The 15,897-nt window shown below is 46.0% G+C and overlaps 1 protein-coding gene across 1 annotated transcript; it reads left to right on the top strand.

The window, feature by feature from the left end:
- Nucleotides 1-4,941: 4,941 nt before the first annotated feature.
- On the top strand, nt 4,942-14,868 carry LOC121584936 (repulsive guidance molecule B-like). Its single transcript, XM_041901201.2, has 3 exons — nt 4,942-5,615; nt 11,726-12,267; nt 14,043-14,868. The coding sequence occupies exons 1-3, from the start codon at nt 5,498-5,500 to the stop codon at nt 14,793-14,795; spliced, it is 1,413 nt and encodes a 470-aa protein (XP_041757135.1). The 5' UTR covers nt 4,942-5,497; the 3' UTR covers nt 14,796-14,868.
- The last annotated feature ends 1,029 nt before the right edge of the window (nt 14,869-15,897 follow it).

Genomic DNA, 15,897 nt, shown 5'->3' with positions numbered 1-15,897 from the left:
TCCTGTTGAAAAACAAATTATAGTCCCACTAAGCCCAAACCAGATGGGATGGCGTATTGCTGTAGAATGCTGTGGTAGCCATGCTGGTTAAGTGTGCCTTGAATTCTAAATAAATCACAGACATTGTCACCAGCAAAGCACCCCCATACCATAATACCTCCTCCTCCATGCTTTACGGTGGGAACTACACATGCAGAGATCATCCGTTCACCCGCACCGCGTCTCACAAAGACACGGTGATTGGAACCAAAAATCTCCAATTTGGACTCCAGACCAAAGGACAAATTTCCACCGGTCTAATGTCCATTGCATGTGTTTCTTGGCCCAAGCAGGTCTCTTCTTCTTGTTGGTGTCCTTTAGTAGTGGTTTCTTTCAGCAATTCGACCATGAAGGCCTGATTCACACAGTCCCCTCTGAACAGTTGTTGAGATGTGGCTGAGACTTGAACTCTGTGAAGCATTTATTTGGGCTGCAATTTCTGAGCGTGGTAACTGTAATGAACTTATCCTCTGCAGCAGAGGTAACTCTGGGTCTTCCTTTCCTGTGGCGGTCCTCATGAGAGCCAGATTCATCATAGTGCTAGATGGTTTTTGCGACTGCACTTGAAGAAACTTTCAAAGTTCTTGAAATGTTCCGTATTGACTGACCTTCATGTCTTAAAGTAATGATGGACTGTTGTTTCTCTTTGCTTATTTGAGCTGTTCTTGCCATAATATGGACTTGGTCTTTTACCAAATAGGGCTATCTTCTGTATACCCCACCTACCTTGTCACAACACAACTGATTGGCTCAAACGCATTAAGAAGGAAAGAAATTCCACAAATGAACTTTTAAGAAGGCATACATTTACATTTTAGTCATTTAGCAGACGCTATTATCCAGAGCGACTTACAGTTAGTGAGTGCATACATTTTTTCATACTGGCACACCTGTTAATTGAAATGTATTCCAGGTGACTACCTCATGAAGCTGGTTGTGAGAATGCCAAGAGTGTGCAAAGCTGTCATCAAGGCATGATTTGTTTAACACTTTTTTGGTTACTACATGATTCCATATGTGTTATTTCATAGTTTTAATGTCTTCACTATTATTCTACAATGTAGAAAATAGTACAAATAAAGAAAAACCCTGGAATGAGTAGGTGTGTCCAAACTTTTGACTGGTACTGTACATATGCACACACATACATAGACACAGACACAGATACACACACACAAACACACACACACTCACACACACTCACACACACATACACGTATGCAGGTGTTCCCTGGCTGACAGAGGTGTAAGCCATGTAGTGACAGACGGGCTGTTTGAGGGAATGGCAAGAGGGAGGGAAAGATGGATAGATGGAAGGAGGGAAGGAGGGAGGGATGGAGGTGTGGAGAAAAGTGGGAGTGAGGAAAGGAATGGAAGGTGTGGAAGTGAAGAAAGGTTGTGTGTGTGTGTATGTGTGTGTGTGTGTGTGTGTGTGTGTGTGTGTGTGTGTGTGTGTTCAGTTTCAGCCTCCCCTGCTCTCCAGTCTCAGCTGTGGATGTAATTAATTAAATGGATTAGTATGAAAATATGAAATTAGCTTGATGAATAGAGTCAAGTGTGTGCACAGTTCGTGTGTGTGTTTGTGTGTCTGTGTGTGTGTGTGTGTGTGTGATTAGAATGTGTGTGTGTGATTAGTATGAGATGTTACATTAGTCTTAATGAATAGCAGATGAGAGCTGTAATTGAATCAAACAACATTTGTACCTGTTGCTGAAATGACATTCAAGCCCTAGAGCTCAAGAACCTTTCCTGCTCACTCCAAAATAACAGTTGTGTTTTCACCCTTCTGAAATAGACTAAGGTTGAGATAATTATCCACATCCCGTCATGTTGTGTAGAGCCAGCTATGTGCTTCAATCCCAGAAGATGTGAAGAGATAGTCCTCAGAGCAGTAGAGCAGAGAGGAGCTAACAGGAAACAGCAGATGTAATCTAATATCAGAGTCTGGTTAACGAGGATCATTTCCTCTGGCCATGTCTGATGAGTTTAGTTGTGTGTGTGTGTGTGTGTGTGTGTGCGCTGAAGGACGGTGGGGGCAACTTTTTATTACTGCTCATAACGACAGCACAGCTCTGCCTGGTATTGGAAGGAGTGTGTGTATGTGTGGTGTGTGATGTGCGTATGCTGTTGGAAGGAGGTTGTGTATGGTATGTGGGTGGGGGGTATATAGCCTGTATATAGCCTGTATATAGCCTGTATATAGCCTGTATATAGCTTGTATATAGCCTGTATATAGCCATGTTATTTTGACTCTTTATTGTTATTCGTTAGTCAATGTGGATGTATTCTTTATGTCACAATTCATTTTTTTCCTTTTTGTATCTTAACCCTGTGTTGTTGGAAAAGGACCCGTAACTAAGCATTTCACTGTTAGTCGACACCTGTTGTTTACGAAGCATGTGACAAAGTAAAATATGTTTTGATTTGACCAAACTATAAGACACACCATACATACAGGTAACTGCCAAAATAAAGGAAACACTTGAGTAAATGAGGGATACAAAGTATATTGAAACAGGTGCTTCCACACAGGTGTGGTTCTTGAGTTGATTAAGCAAATAAAACATCCCATCAAGCTTAGGGTCATGTATATAAATACCAAGTTGCCCATTATTTTGGGTACCATGGCTAGAAGAAGAGATCTCATTGAAAGAGGGTTCTCAAAGGAGCATAGGGGGTGTAGGGTATGTGTGTTTGTGTGTGTCTCAGTCACCAGATCTCAACCCATTTGAACACTTATGGGAGATTCTGGAGTGACGCCTGAGACAGCGTTTTCCACCACCATCAACAAAACACCAAATTATGGGATTTCTCATGGAAGAATGGTGTTGCATCCCTCCAATAGAGTTCCAGACACTTGTAGAATCTATGCTAAGACACATTGAAACTCCTGGATGCGCTGGCGGCTTGTGGTGGCCCAAAGCCCTATTCAGACACTTTGTGCTGGTGTTTCCTTTATTTTGGCAGTTACCTGTACCACACCATCCATAGAGCCGCTCTGTTCCATACTCCGGCAAGCATACAGACCACACACGCACACACATATCGTGACCACACTGAGTAGCAGTGATGTTAATGTGAACAGAGATTCCCACTGGTGTCTAAGTGTTCCCAACACCTGGCACATTCCAGCTGGACTAAAGGAGAGGATTAACAGGCACACACACACACACACACACAGTGTGTTGCTGTGAAGCAGAGAAACCTGAGATAGACTCACAGGAAGCATAAGATGAGGCAGAGAGAGAGGTCATAAATTATAATTATCGGTTTGAGGACCTTTCACTATGATAGAGTGTCATCATCATAATGACTTAGGGCTTGTAAAACTTCACTTTGTCTAGGTCTTTGTCTGGCTTCTGGAGAAAGTTTTTTCAGGCGAATAACAGCTAGACTTACATATAGCCATAAGATGATCCACAATGACTTAAAATGCCTTATTGCATCAATGCATTATCATTATTATTTTTAATAACTGAACACTGTTCCACTGTTCCTCTCTCTCTCTCTCTCTCTCTCTCTCTCTCTCTCTCTCTCTCTCTCTCTCTCTCTCTCTCTCTCACTCACTCACTCACTCACTCACTCACTCACTCACTCACTCACTCACTCACTCACTCACTCTCTCTCTCAATTCAATTTCAATTTAAGGGCTTTATTGGCATGGGAAACGTATATTAACATTGCCAAAGCAAGTGAAGTAGATAGTAAACAAAAGTGAAATAAACAATAAATATTAACAGTAAACATTACACTCAGAAGTTCCAAAAGAATAAAGACATTTCAAATGTCATATTATGTCTATATACAGTGTTGTAACAATGTGCAAATAGTTAAAGTACAAATGGGAAAATAAATAAACATAAATATGGGTTGTATTTACAATGGTGTTTGTTCTTCACTGGTTGCCCACAAATATTGCTGCTGTGATGGCACACTGTGGTTTTTCACCTAGTAGATAAGGGAGTTTATCAAAATTGTGTTTGTTTTCGAATTCTTTGTGGATCTCTGTAATCTGAGGGAAATATGTGTCTCTAATATGGTCATACATTTGGCAGGAGGTTAGGAAGTGCAGCTCAGTTTCCACCTCATTTTGTGGGCAGTGTGCGCATAGCCTGTCTTCTCTTGAGAGCCAGGTCTGCCTACGGCGGCCTTTCTCAATAGCAAGGCTATGCTCACTGAGTCTGTACATAGTCAAAGCTTTCCTTAAGTTTGGGTCAGTCACAGTGGTCAGGTATTCTGCCACTGTGTACTCTCTGTTTAGAGCCAAATAGCATTCTAGTTTGCTCTGTTTTTTTGTTAATTCTTTCCAATGTGCCAACTAATTATCTTTTTGTTTTCATGATTTGGTGTTGTTGTTGTTGTCCTGGGGCTCTGTGGGGTCTGTTTGTGTTTGTGAACAGAGCCCCAGGACCAGCTTACTTAGGGGACTCTTCTCCAAGTTCATATATCTGTAGGTGATGGCTTTGTTATGGAAGGTTTGGGAATCGCTTCCTTTTAAGTGGTTATAGAATTTAACGGCTCTTTTCTGGATTTTGATCATTAGTGGGTATCGGCCTAATTCTGCTCTGCATGCATTATTTGGTGTTTTTCGTTGTACATTGAGGATATTTTTGCAGAATTCTGCATGTAGAGTCTCAATTTGGTGTTTGTCCCATTTTATGAATTATTGGTTGGTGAGGGGACCCCAGACCTCACAACCATAAAGGGCAATGGGTTCTATAACTGATTCAAGTATTTTTAGCCAGATCCTAATTGGTATGTCAAATGTTATGTTCCTTTTGATGGCATAGAAGGCCCTTCTTGCCTTGTCTCTCTCTCTCTCTCTCTCTCTCTCTCTCTCTCTCTCTCTCTCTCTCTCTCTCTCTCTCTCTCTCTCTCTCTCTCTCTCTCTCTCGGGAAGCCCAAGGCTGACCGGGCGGGCGGGTCCTGCTCTCTCAGAGGCGGGTTTTCCGCCAAAAGGGTTTGGTTGATTTGCTATCGATCTGAGGAAGAGAGGAGAGGGGAGGATTCTTAGGTGAGGCAGGGAGAGAGAGAGAGAGAGAGCGGAGCCGAGATGTATTGCTACTACAACTAGACTAAACTCAACCAGGACGGAATAGCCTGCTAGAGACACACCGCGGGGTCCGGGAAGGAAATCTGATGCAGGGGGCGAAGAAGGAGTGAAAGTTTTCGGTGGAAGGACTTTTATTTTTCCATCGCTACTGTTTTTCCCTTTTCCTCCTCCTCTCCTTTTCTTTCCATTCCTCCGCCCTTACGGATCGAATTCCGCGGAGAAACTGCACTTGAATGCCCCTGCGCACCCGAGGAGGAGTGGAAGGAGAGAAGAGCAAGGAAGGAGAAGAGAGCGAGGGAGAAGGAGAGCAGAGGCCTGACTTTTCGGAAACCCCGCCGCCGCCCCTCACCCCTCTCCCCCGTGGATATCTGTCCCCTCTCCCCTCCTGGCCCTGCATGGACGGGGATGGGGAGAGCCGGATGTTATTACCGCGGGGCTGAGAGCCTCGCATCCTTGCCGTGTGTGCCCCACCTGCGGCCGCTGCTGCTGCTGCTCCTCGCTCTCTGCTACGGGGCGCACAGAGGTAGGCTAACTAGAGAACTTCTGATGTTAATTTCCTCAGGAGCCTCATCGGGACCTAGTTCCTTGTCCGCGGAAAACTTCAGATCGAGCGCTGTGAATGTGACATAACAGTTATAGGCTAATGGGGAGTTAATAACCAGTTAATAATGCCAAAACTAGGAATTCGGGATTGGCCTTACATGTGGTTAAGATTAGTCTATAGTGTATCTTATAGGCCTGTGTGTTGTAGCCTATTGGAGTGTATTGGAACCTGGACCTCCCGTCGTCGTCGTTATTTTCTGATATTGCCTGTCTCTTTCTCTCTCCCGCGGACCGCAGTAGCGCAGCAGTCAGAATGGAACGTGTTTCCTTCCCCCTCGCTCTCTCGTTTCTCGTGAGTTTCTCCCGTGGTGGCTCTGCGGTGGGTCGCTATGGCTGATAGAGAAAGGGAAGGGTGGCTCTGCTGATGTCTTGGTGTCAGGTCCTCTACATCCAGCCAGGCTAACAAAGGCTTGTTGACACAGTTTTAAAATAGTGTAGGCTTATAATAACAATGGGAATGTAAATGATATTTGGGTATAATTATGTCATGAATGTCTACATTTTAGCCTACTTTTACTTTTAATACACAAAATAATAGAGTTCAATTTAATAGGACCAAATGGAGACAATAGAATGGAATGAAATGTAATAAACCAGAAAAGAACAGAACCATATGGAGACAGTGTAATTAAGAATGTGTTCTTAATTGAATTAACATGTATCAATAAAGGTTAAATAGAAATAAAACACAGAATAGAATAGAACCATATAATCTGGAATATATTAGAATGGAATAAAATCATACAGAAACTATAGGATTGGTAAATAGAATAGACTAGAATACCAGAGGGGCAGTAGTAGGCTAGGCTACTTGAAGTCATCCTATAGAGGCCTGGTTTGCCCTTGTGACCCGGAGCTGGCTGACTGTTGTGCCCACACAGAGAGCCCTGTTCTGGACTGGCACTGTGACAGCCCACCACTCCTCTCTGGATGTCCCCCAGCCATAACCCAGACCCCAGGCCCTGTCATGCAGTCGTGCTCAATGACTCTGTGTGTGTGTGTATTTGTGTGTGTGTGTGCAAAGCAGTCACACCTCTGGTAATTCGTTTAACACAGTCCCAGGCAGCTGGACATGACACTGTCTGTGCACAGTTCTCTTCAGTAGGGGGATGGGGACGGGTTGGGAAGCATGAAAAGCACGGTGACGCTCCCTGTCAATAAGAATTTACATTTGAAATCAATTACATTTTAAATGATCTATTTAGAAGTTGGTCCTATTTCACTTTTTTAAAGTTAGTTCATGACACCATATTACACATTTCACAGTATAATTGCATTTAATTTATCAGCATGTCCTGTCTCATTGTGGATGTCAGATGTTGCAACGAGGAGATATACACAACACAAACAACAACTATTTAGAAGAAACAGTGACTTGGTGTGTGTGTGTTATAGTGTTGTTGGTGTGTGTGTGTATGTGTGTGTGTGTGTGTAGCTAGCTAGCTAGTAACAAGACTTGGTGTGTGTTATTGTGTTGAGGGTGTGGTGTGTGTAGCTAGCTGGTAACAAGGCTCCATAGCTGTCTTCTCATAGTGCTCATCACCACCGGACTGTGTGTAGCTAGCTGGTAACAAGGCTCCATAGCTGTCTTCTCATAGTGCTCATCACCACCGGACGCATCAGACCAGCTGGGGAGTCATCAGCTATCACTCCTGATATTATATTGCAGTGTCATTACCGCCAGCCATCCCCACAATTTACCGTTATTCAGCCCTGTGTGTGTGTGCTTGTGTGTGTGCGTGTGTGTGTGTGAGACGTACATGTGTTTGGTGTGGAGGTTTAATCTCAAGATTCAGCCTGATAATGAGAATGTGTTTAGTTGTTCACTCATTGTATCTGTGAGTAACTCTGTGTGTGTGTGTGTGTGTGTGTGTGTGTGTGTGTGTGTGTGTGTGTGTGTGTGTGTGTGTGTGTGTGTGTGTGAGAGAGAGAGAGAGAGAGAGCAGTGAGCTCTGGATCCATGGTGTTTAAATACAACACTGATCAAAAAAACGTATACTTTAAAACATCAACCAATCCTCCATCGTTAACACAATGGAAAGGTCAAATGCTTTATTATCTAAACGTTGAAAGTGTGTGGGTGACGGAGAGAAACAAAATGGTGCCTGTGGCGGAGAATGATGTGGGCGCTGGAGATGGGTCTGCCAGGGTGATGTCATTAATGTTTGTTTGTGTTTGTATGTGCATGTTTTGTATTGTTTGAAAAAATTTATTCAACACTGATCAGTGGCTGGGAGGAGAAGTGACTCCTGGACAGGGAGAGGGGTGGGCTATGTCTGGCCTCTACCCACGCAAGTCTGAGTGAGGCTGAGCTGGGATTTCTCACCAGAAGCCCAGTTTGAATGTGTCATTCTGTAAACACTGGGACATAGAAAACTAATTTGTCCATGAGGGAAGCCTGAGAGGGTCAGACGATAATGTTTGCATTGTGTGTGTGTGTCTGTCTGTGTGTGTGGCATCCAGCTGTTATTTGATTTCCTTATTTCAGTAAATATCTGTGTGAGATGGGAAAGGTGGAGATTGATCGACACAGAGATACCTACCAACTGTATGTAGCCACACTCCACCTGCAGTACTTATTGAACAACATCAGTCATACTGTAAAAAGAGAGTTGGATCCAGTCATGATGAGGATTTGGGTTAGTTCTAATTCTATATGTGGCTCTGGGTCTAGGCTTTCAGAGGTGTGTGTGTGTTTGTGGCTGTGTGTTTTTTGAGGAGTAGTGTCAGTATTTAACACACTGGAGGGACATTCTAACCCAGTGTGAGTGGGGTGTTAAATTGTGTACCCTCCCTCTAATACTCACTACACTACTGCCTCCACCTGGTAGGACCAGGTACTGACACACACACACACACACACAGTCTTGTACAGCTAACATTGTGGGAACACACAATTCAGTCCCATTCAAAATCCTATTTTCCCTAACCCTAAACCTAACCTTAACCCTAACCTTAACCCAAAAACCTAACCTTAACCCTAAACCTTAGCTCCTAACCCTAAAACTAACCCTAGCTCCTAACCCTAAACCTAATTCTAACCCTAACACTAATTCTAACCTTAACCCTAAACCCCCTAGAAATAGCATTTGACCTTGTGGGGACCAACAAAATGTCCCAAGTGGTCAAATGTATGTATGTTTGCTATTCTTGTGGGCCAGGATCCTCTCAAATCAAATGAAATTGATTGGTCACATACACATGGTTAGCAGATGTTATTGCGAGTGTAGCCTAGTTATTAGTGTGTGTGTGTAGTGTGTGTGTTTGTGTGTTTGTTTTTGCATTAGAGAGCCTCTTGTCTAATCTAATAGGAGCGCACTGTGGCTGATGCATTAGGCCTGGCCTCTCCTCCTCTTCACCCCTCCTCTTCTCTCCTCCTCTTCTCTCCGCTTCTATCTTCCTCTTCTCTCCCCCTCTTCTCTCCTCCTCTTCTCTCCTCCTCCTCTCTCCTCCTCTTCTCTCCTCCTCCTCTCTCCTCCTCTTCTCTCCTCCTCTTCTCTCTTCCTCTTCTCTCCCCCTCTTCTCTCCTCCTCCTCTCTCCTCCTCTTCTCTCCTCCTCTTCTCTCCACTTCTCTCCTCCTCTTCTCTCCTCCTCTTCTTTCCGCTTCTCTCCTCCTCTCTTCTCTTCTCCTCTTCTCTCCTCCTCTCCTCCTCTCCTCTCCTCCTCTTCTCTCCTCCTCTCTCCTCCTCTTCTCTCCTCCTATTCTCTCCGCTTCTCTCTTCCTCTTCTCTCCTCCTCTTCTCTCGTCCTCCTCTCTCCTCCTCTTCTCTCCCCATCTTCTCTCCTCCTCTCTCCTCTTCTCTCCTCCTCTCCTCTCCTCTCCTCCTCCTCTCTCCTCCTATTCTCTCCTCCTATTCTCTCCTCCTCTTCTCTCCTCCTCTTCTCTCCACTTCTCTCCTCCTCCTCTCTGCTCCTCTTCTCTCCCCCTCTTCTCTCCGCTTCTCTCCTCCTCCTCTCTCCTCCTCCTCTCCTCTACTCCTCTTCTCTCCTCCTATTCTCTCCTCCTCTTCTCTCTTCTCTTCTCTCCTCCTCTTCTCTCCACTTCTCTCTACCTCTTCTCGCCTCCTCTTCTCTCCTCCTCTTCTCTCAGCTTCTCTCCTCCTCCTCTCTCCTCTCTCCTCCTCCTCTCTCCTCATATTCTCTCCTCCTCTTCTCTCCTCTCCGCTTCTCTCCTCCTCCTCTCTGCTCCTCTTCTCTCCTCTCCGCTTCTCTCCTCCTCCTCTCTGCTCCTCTTCTCTCCTCTCTGCTTCTCTCCTCCTCCTCTCTCCTCCTCCTCTCTCCTCCTCTTCTCTCCTCCTCTTCTCTCCACTTCTCTCCTCCTATTCTCTCCTCCTCCTTTCTCCTCCTCTTCTCTCCTCCTCTCCTATCCTCCTCTTCTCTCCTCCTCCTCTCTCCTCCTCTTCTCCTCTCCTCTCCTCCTCTTCTCTCCTCCTTTCCTCTCCTCCTTTCCTCTCCTCCTCTTCTCTCCTCCTCTTCTCTCCTCCTCTTCTCTCCTCCTCTCCTCTCCTCCTCCTCTCTCCTCCTCTTCTCTCCTCCTCTTCTCTCCTCCTCTCCTCTCCTCCTCCTCTCTCCTCCTCTCCTCTCCTCCTCCTCTCTCCTCCTCTCCTCTCCTCCTCCTCTCTCCTCCTCTCCTCTCCTCCTCCTCTCTCCTCCTCTTCTCTCCTCCTCTCCTCTCCTCCTCTTCTCTCAGCTTCAACAGGCCTAGATGGACTACTGCTGCAGTACATTTACCAAAATACTATGTCAGGTCAGGCTGACACTGAGACCTCTGAAGAACTTCTAGATCTTTCCTCTTTTATAGCTCAGACACACCAGGACAACCAACGGCTCAAAGCAGTAGGTGGCCATTGTATCACCCCTGACCAAAATATCAAGCTTCTTAAAAAAGAAAAAAGAGACCATATTAAACATGGGGCCATGGGAGTCTGAAGAAGGACAAGCTTCATCAGGCAGCATAGATTATCTAACAGTGTGGATGTGTGTGATCTGTTATTCTTCCAGTCTGTGTCTCAGTCTTATCTCTGGCTCTGTGGGAAAGTCTGCAAGTCTCTATCTGAGTCTCTCAGCACTGCTTTTTGTTCTGGTTTCTAAAAGTCATAAAGCGCTGTTACTGTACACACACACACACATACACACACACACACACACACACACACACACACACACACACACACACACACACACACACACACACACACACACACACACACACACACACACCAACACACACACACACCAACACACATACACACACCAACACACACACACACACACAACACACACACACGCACACACACACACACACACACACATACACACACCAACACACACACACACACACACACACACACACCACACACACACACACACACACACACACACACACACACACACACACACACACACACACACACACACACACACACACACACACACACCAACACACACACACACACACACACACACACCAACACACACCAACACACACACACACACCAACACACACACACGCACACACACACACACACACACACACACCAACACACACACACCAACACACACACACACACACACACACCAACACACACACACACGCACCAACACACACCCGCCAGCCTGTTCTTTCTCTGCTTTATTGGTTTAATATGAACTGGCCAGTAGTGTTGTGTTTTCTGTGTTTATTTGGGCCATAGAGATCAAAGCCCCTAACCGACCTGACCCTGTGTGTGTGTGTGGATGAATGAATGCGAGAGCTTTCTGAAAGATGTACTGAATGTCATGCCAAAGCCAAAACCCCATGACTATGAGTTTCTATTACAGCCTTGGCCTGGCACACATTTAATCTGCACCACATATTCTCTATCTGTCTTTGGTACCATGAATGAACATTGATATTCTATATGACATTACTACCCTGTCAATAGATATGGTATTGCTGCCCTGCCAGGGCCACTGGTACTGTATTAGAACTGTAATAACATTGTATTTGTACTATAGTACTGACTGTTAGTATGTGTGTGTTTCTCCAGGTCATTGCCAGGTGGCCACCCCTCAGTGTCGTATCCAGAAGTGCACCACAGACTTTGTGTCCCTGACGTCTCACCTGACCCCAGCGCTGGATGGCTTTGACGTAGAGTTCTGTAAGGCTCTGAGGGCCTACAGCGCCTGCACCCAGAGGACAGCCAAGTCCTGCAGGGGCAACCTGGTCTTCCACTCTGCTGTCCTGGGCATCTCAGACCTCATGACCCAGAGAAACTGCTCCCGTGACGGGCCCACCTCCTCCACACACCCCGAGATACAACCAGAGCCCTGCAACTACCACAGCCGTACCCAGCACACTCACACACACCCTCATGCTCATACACACCCTCACTCTCACACACACACTGACACGCAGCCGGGGTACCTGTTCTGCGGGCTGTTTGGGGATCCCCATTTGCGGACGTTTAAGGACAGCTTCCAGACCTGCAAGGTGGAGGGGGCGTGGCCGCTGATTGATAACAACTTCTTGTCTGTGCAGGTGACCAACGTTCCTGTGATAACGGGATCCAGCGCCACAGCGACCAATAAGGTGAGGGGAAATCATTACTGTATATTATTTTAATGAAATGAAAGCCTCTGCATTTAACTAATAAAAAAAAGAAAGAAAAATAATTAATTTCTACATGCTTCAGAAAAGGTGCTAGTCCACAAAGTAGAAAGTAATACAGTAATAAATACAGAAAGACTGTTTTGTTTCAATATAAAACTAAAATCATTATTTGGAGTATGTGTCATCTTGAAGTGAATTAGCATATTGAGAAGAGAACATGCCCCAGTATAGAGCCCTGAGGTACTCCCTCTGTAAGACGTCTGATAAATGGTGGTTCTTACCCAGCTCTCCACTGAAACAGCAGTGTTGTAAAGATGCAGTATACAGTCAATTCTGGGATGGGAGAAAAGAGGTTGAGAGTGACGTTCAGAATAAATAAGTCGTCTAGTATGAAGAGCTGTGCAGCTGCAGCCTGGCCCAGATAGCTTTTATAGCAACCCCCTTCTTTCTATTTTTTAAACCTCTTTTTACGTGTTGCGTTTTGACTTTGCAGACTGTGTTAGTCTTTTTTGTGTTCTAGTTTGAGTTTATTGAATGGCTGGTGGGTGTGCGTCTATATTCACCTCTGATCTGCTGTGTCTCAGAGAAAGAGCTCTTATCATTGAAGCAGAACACACACACTCACAGGTGCGAGGAGAGCAGAGCAAACAGTTTAGTCTTGTGACTAACACTTGTGACTAACGTGGTGTTGGAATCCTAACTTAGTTAATGGCTGCTTATAGCATGACCCCTAATACCCTGAAATGAGCGGCGCGTGAAAGGAACCACTGTCTGCGTGTCAGCAGAGGACCCAAGACCTTTCACACACATATGGCTTCAAGCAGGTTACGGTCGAGAGCAAGGGGCGCCATACCATAAATGTCAAAACACGCACACGCACACATGCACACAAAACACAGACACAGGCTGAGAATGTTTTTAGACGTCACTAAGTCAGTTCTGTGCCTCACAAAGGCGTCTCTGTGGTGGCCAAGCAGCCATGTTGCCCCCCACCCAGGTGATAGTTGTACTACTGGTGCTCTGACCCTGTGTCAGGGGTGGGGCTCGCTATTAGTTATAATTATTAGCACACACACACACCCGTGACTGCGCCTGCAGCTCCTGGCCCAATGGCTGCTTAGGCCTCATCCCTCATCGCTGACAACTGGACAAAGCAGTCATTCATGCTATCACTAATGCTAACCCTAAGACTGTGTGGCTATGGCCACAGCCTTGCAGATACAGTAGAAGGACCTGGCTAAGGCTAACACCATGCCACTGCTAGCCGTTAGCCTGGGTGTGTTTGCTTAGCTGTGTCTGAAAATCACGCCTTGTTAAAAAGTAATTGGGTCATTGCTAAAATGTTAATGGAATGAGTGTTTGTGTGTGTGTGTGTGTGTGTGCGTGGGTGGGTGGGTGTGTTTGTGTGCGTGGGTGTGTTTGTGTAAGGCAGAGTTGGACTGAGCCCTCTGACAAATATGATTTCAGCTTGTTTTCAGGGCACATGGGTGTGTGTGTGTGTGTGTAACCAATAAATAATACAGTAAAAGCCATTTATAGTTTATATTGTAGTATTGTATATTAGTTGTCAGTGTGTAGTCAGTGTTCTCTTTGCTGCAAAGAATGGGGGTTTGAACAAAACAAGTGATATCTTTGCTATGTTTGTAATATAAGATATTATAAAGTGTCTGGCAAACCTGTTTTTAACCTGCTTTACACAAAGATTAAAGTTATTGTGTGCCTGGGTACTCTATGATCATTTTGTGTGTCCATAGATAACCATCATATTCAAGCCCTTTGAAGAGTGTACAGACCAGCGTGTGTACCAGGCAGTAACAGATGACCTGCCCGCTGCCTTTGTAGACGGTACCGTGAGCAGCGGAGACCCCAACCATAACGTTAACGGAAATAACGGTGACTCTACCGGTAAGGTACGGGCGCTGTGGATCTCGGAGCGTAGCCCCGGTCACCACGTGGAGCTGCACGCCGGCTACATCGGTGTGACGGTTATCGTACGGCAGCTGGGGCGCTACCTGACTCTGGCGGTGCGCATCCCGGAAGAGATGGCCCATGCCTACGACGCTACGCAGGACCTGCAGCTCTGCCTGAACGGATGTCCCACTTCGGAACGCATCGACCGGGGAGGTCACCTGCCCCTGCCTCTCCCTCTACCACCTCCAGCCCTGGGCTTACATCTCCAGCATCCACAAGGCCAGGGCCAGGGTCAGCCCTCACACACAGCCCCAAACAGCGCCCCCCAGAGGTTCAGTGTGGAGGGTGCACGTGCACGCTGCAGGGAGCAGCTGGAGTTACAGGATATTTATTTCCACTCGTGTGTGTTTGACCTCCTGACCACTGGGGACGCTAACTTCACGGCAGCGGCGTTCAGTGCTCTGAAGGACATGGAGAGTCTCCACCCTCACCGCGAACGCTGGAGGATCTTCCCGCCAAGCTCCGCCTACACCTCCCAGCCTATCACATGGCTCCTACTGCTCACACACTTTGCACTTGGCTCTGCACTGGTATAGCGTGTGTGTGTGTGAGTGTGTGTGAGTGTGTGTGTGTGTGTGTGTGTGTGTGAGAGAGAGAGAGTGTGTGTGTGTGTGTGTGTGTGTGTGTGTGTGTGTGTGTGTGTGTGTGTGTGTGTGTGTGTGTGTGTGTGTGTGTGTGTGTGTGTGTGTGTGTGTGTGTGTGTGTGTGTGAGAGTGTGTGTGAGTGTGTGTGAGTGTGTGAGTGTGTGTGTGTGTGTGTGTGTGTGTGTGTGTGTAGAGTGTGTGTGTGTGTGTGTGTGTGTGTGTGTGTGTGTGTGTGTGTGTGAGTGTGTGTGAGTGTGTGTGAGTGTGAGTGTGAGTGTGAGTGTGAGTGTGAGTGTGAGTGTGTGAGTGTGAGTGTGAGTGTGAGTGTGAGTGTGAGTGTGAGTGTGAGTGTGAGTGTGAGTGTGTAAGTGAGTGTGTGTGAGTATGTGTGTTCATATAGAGCCCCTAGCTGAGCTGTAGGATAAAGTTGCCTCTTGACGCAGATCTAAGGTCAGTTTTATGTTTTCCCCTAATGGTTATGATTGAGGAGGGTAAACTAAGCTGATCCTAGATCGGTGTCTAAGAGAAACTTCTAACCAGAGCCCCTCTGGAGATTTACCTTTTTCTTCTTCTTGGTGAAAAGAGAATAGTTGACTGAACACCCTGAGGCATATTACTGCCATAAAGGAGTCCACAGCTGGAATCTGAACAGATTCCATGACACTCCTGTAGTCTTCCCATCTCTGCTGTGTGGGACCTAGCAGGCTTCCTGGAGATTATGACCTGTCTATATTTGAGGATTACACATATTAAAAGGAAGACCCAAACCAACCAACACTCCAATTTGTGTGTGTATATTGTAGAAACACACTCCCAGACTGTAAATAGTGTGTGTGACATATCCAGGAACGCTGGATGGCGTGTTTTGGTTTTTATTTTTGCGTGATTTTGTTGTGATTGTTTTTAGACAGAGGAAGTTGTTTTAAGAGAAGCACTTTATTTCGATTTTTTGCTAAATCCACACCAGTGTTCCCCCTCTCGCCCTCTCCACCCCAACCCTCAACCTCTCCCCCTCTCCACCCTTCAACCTCTTACCTTCTCCACCCCACCCCAC

This window comes from Coregonus clupeaformis, chromosome 16 (genome assembly GCF_020615455.1).
Source record: "Coregonus clupeaformis isolate EN_2021a chromosome 16, ASM2061545v1, whole genome shotgun sequence".
NCBI lineage: Eukaryota > Metazoa > Chordata > Actinopteri > Salmoniformes > Salmonidae > Coregonus > Coregonus clupeaformis.
The sequence above is the reverse complement of the archived record's forward strand: the minus strand, read 5'-3'. Positions and strand labels throughout refer to the sequence as shown.

Bases quoted from the DNA above. Each gene is read 5' to 3' on its own strand.
- LOC121584936 (XM_041901201.2), top strand. From the start codon at position 5,498: ATGGGGAGAGCCGGATGTTATTACCGCGGGGCTGAGAGCCTCGCATCC. The intron at 5,616-11,725 runs GTAGGCTAACTA...GTGTTTCTCCAG, and splicing joins CTGCTACGGGGCGCACAGAG to GTCATTGCCAGGTGGCCACC. The intron at 12,268-14,042 runs GTGAGGGGAAAT...GTGTGTCCATAG, and splicing joins GCGCCACAGCGACCAATAAG to ATAACCATCATATTCAAGCC.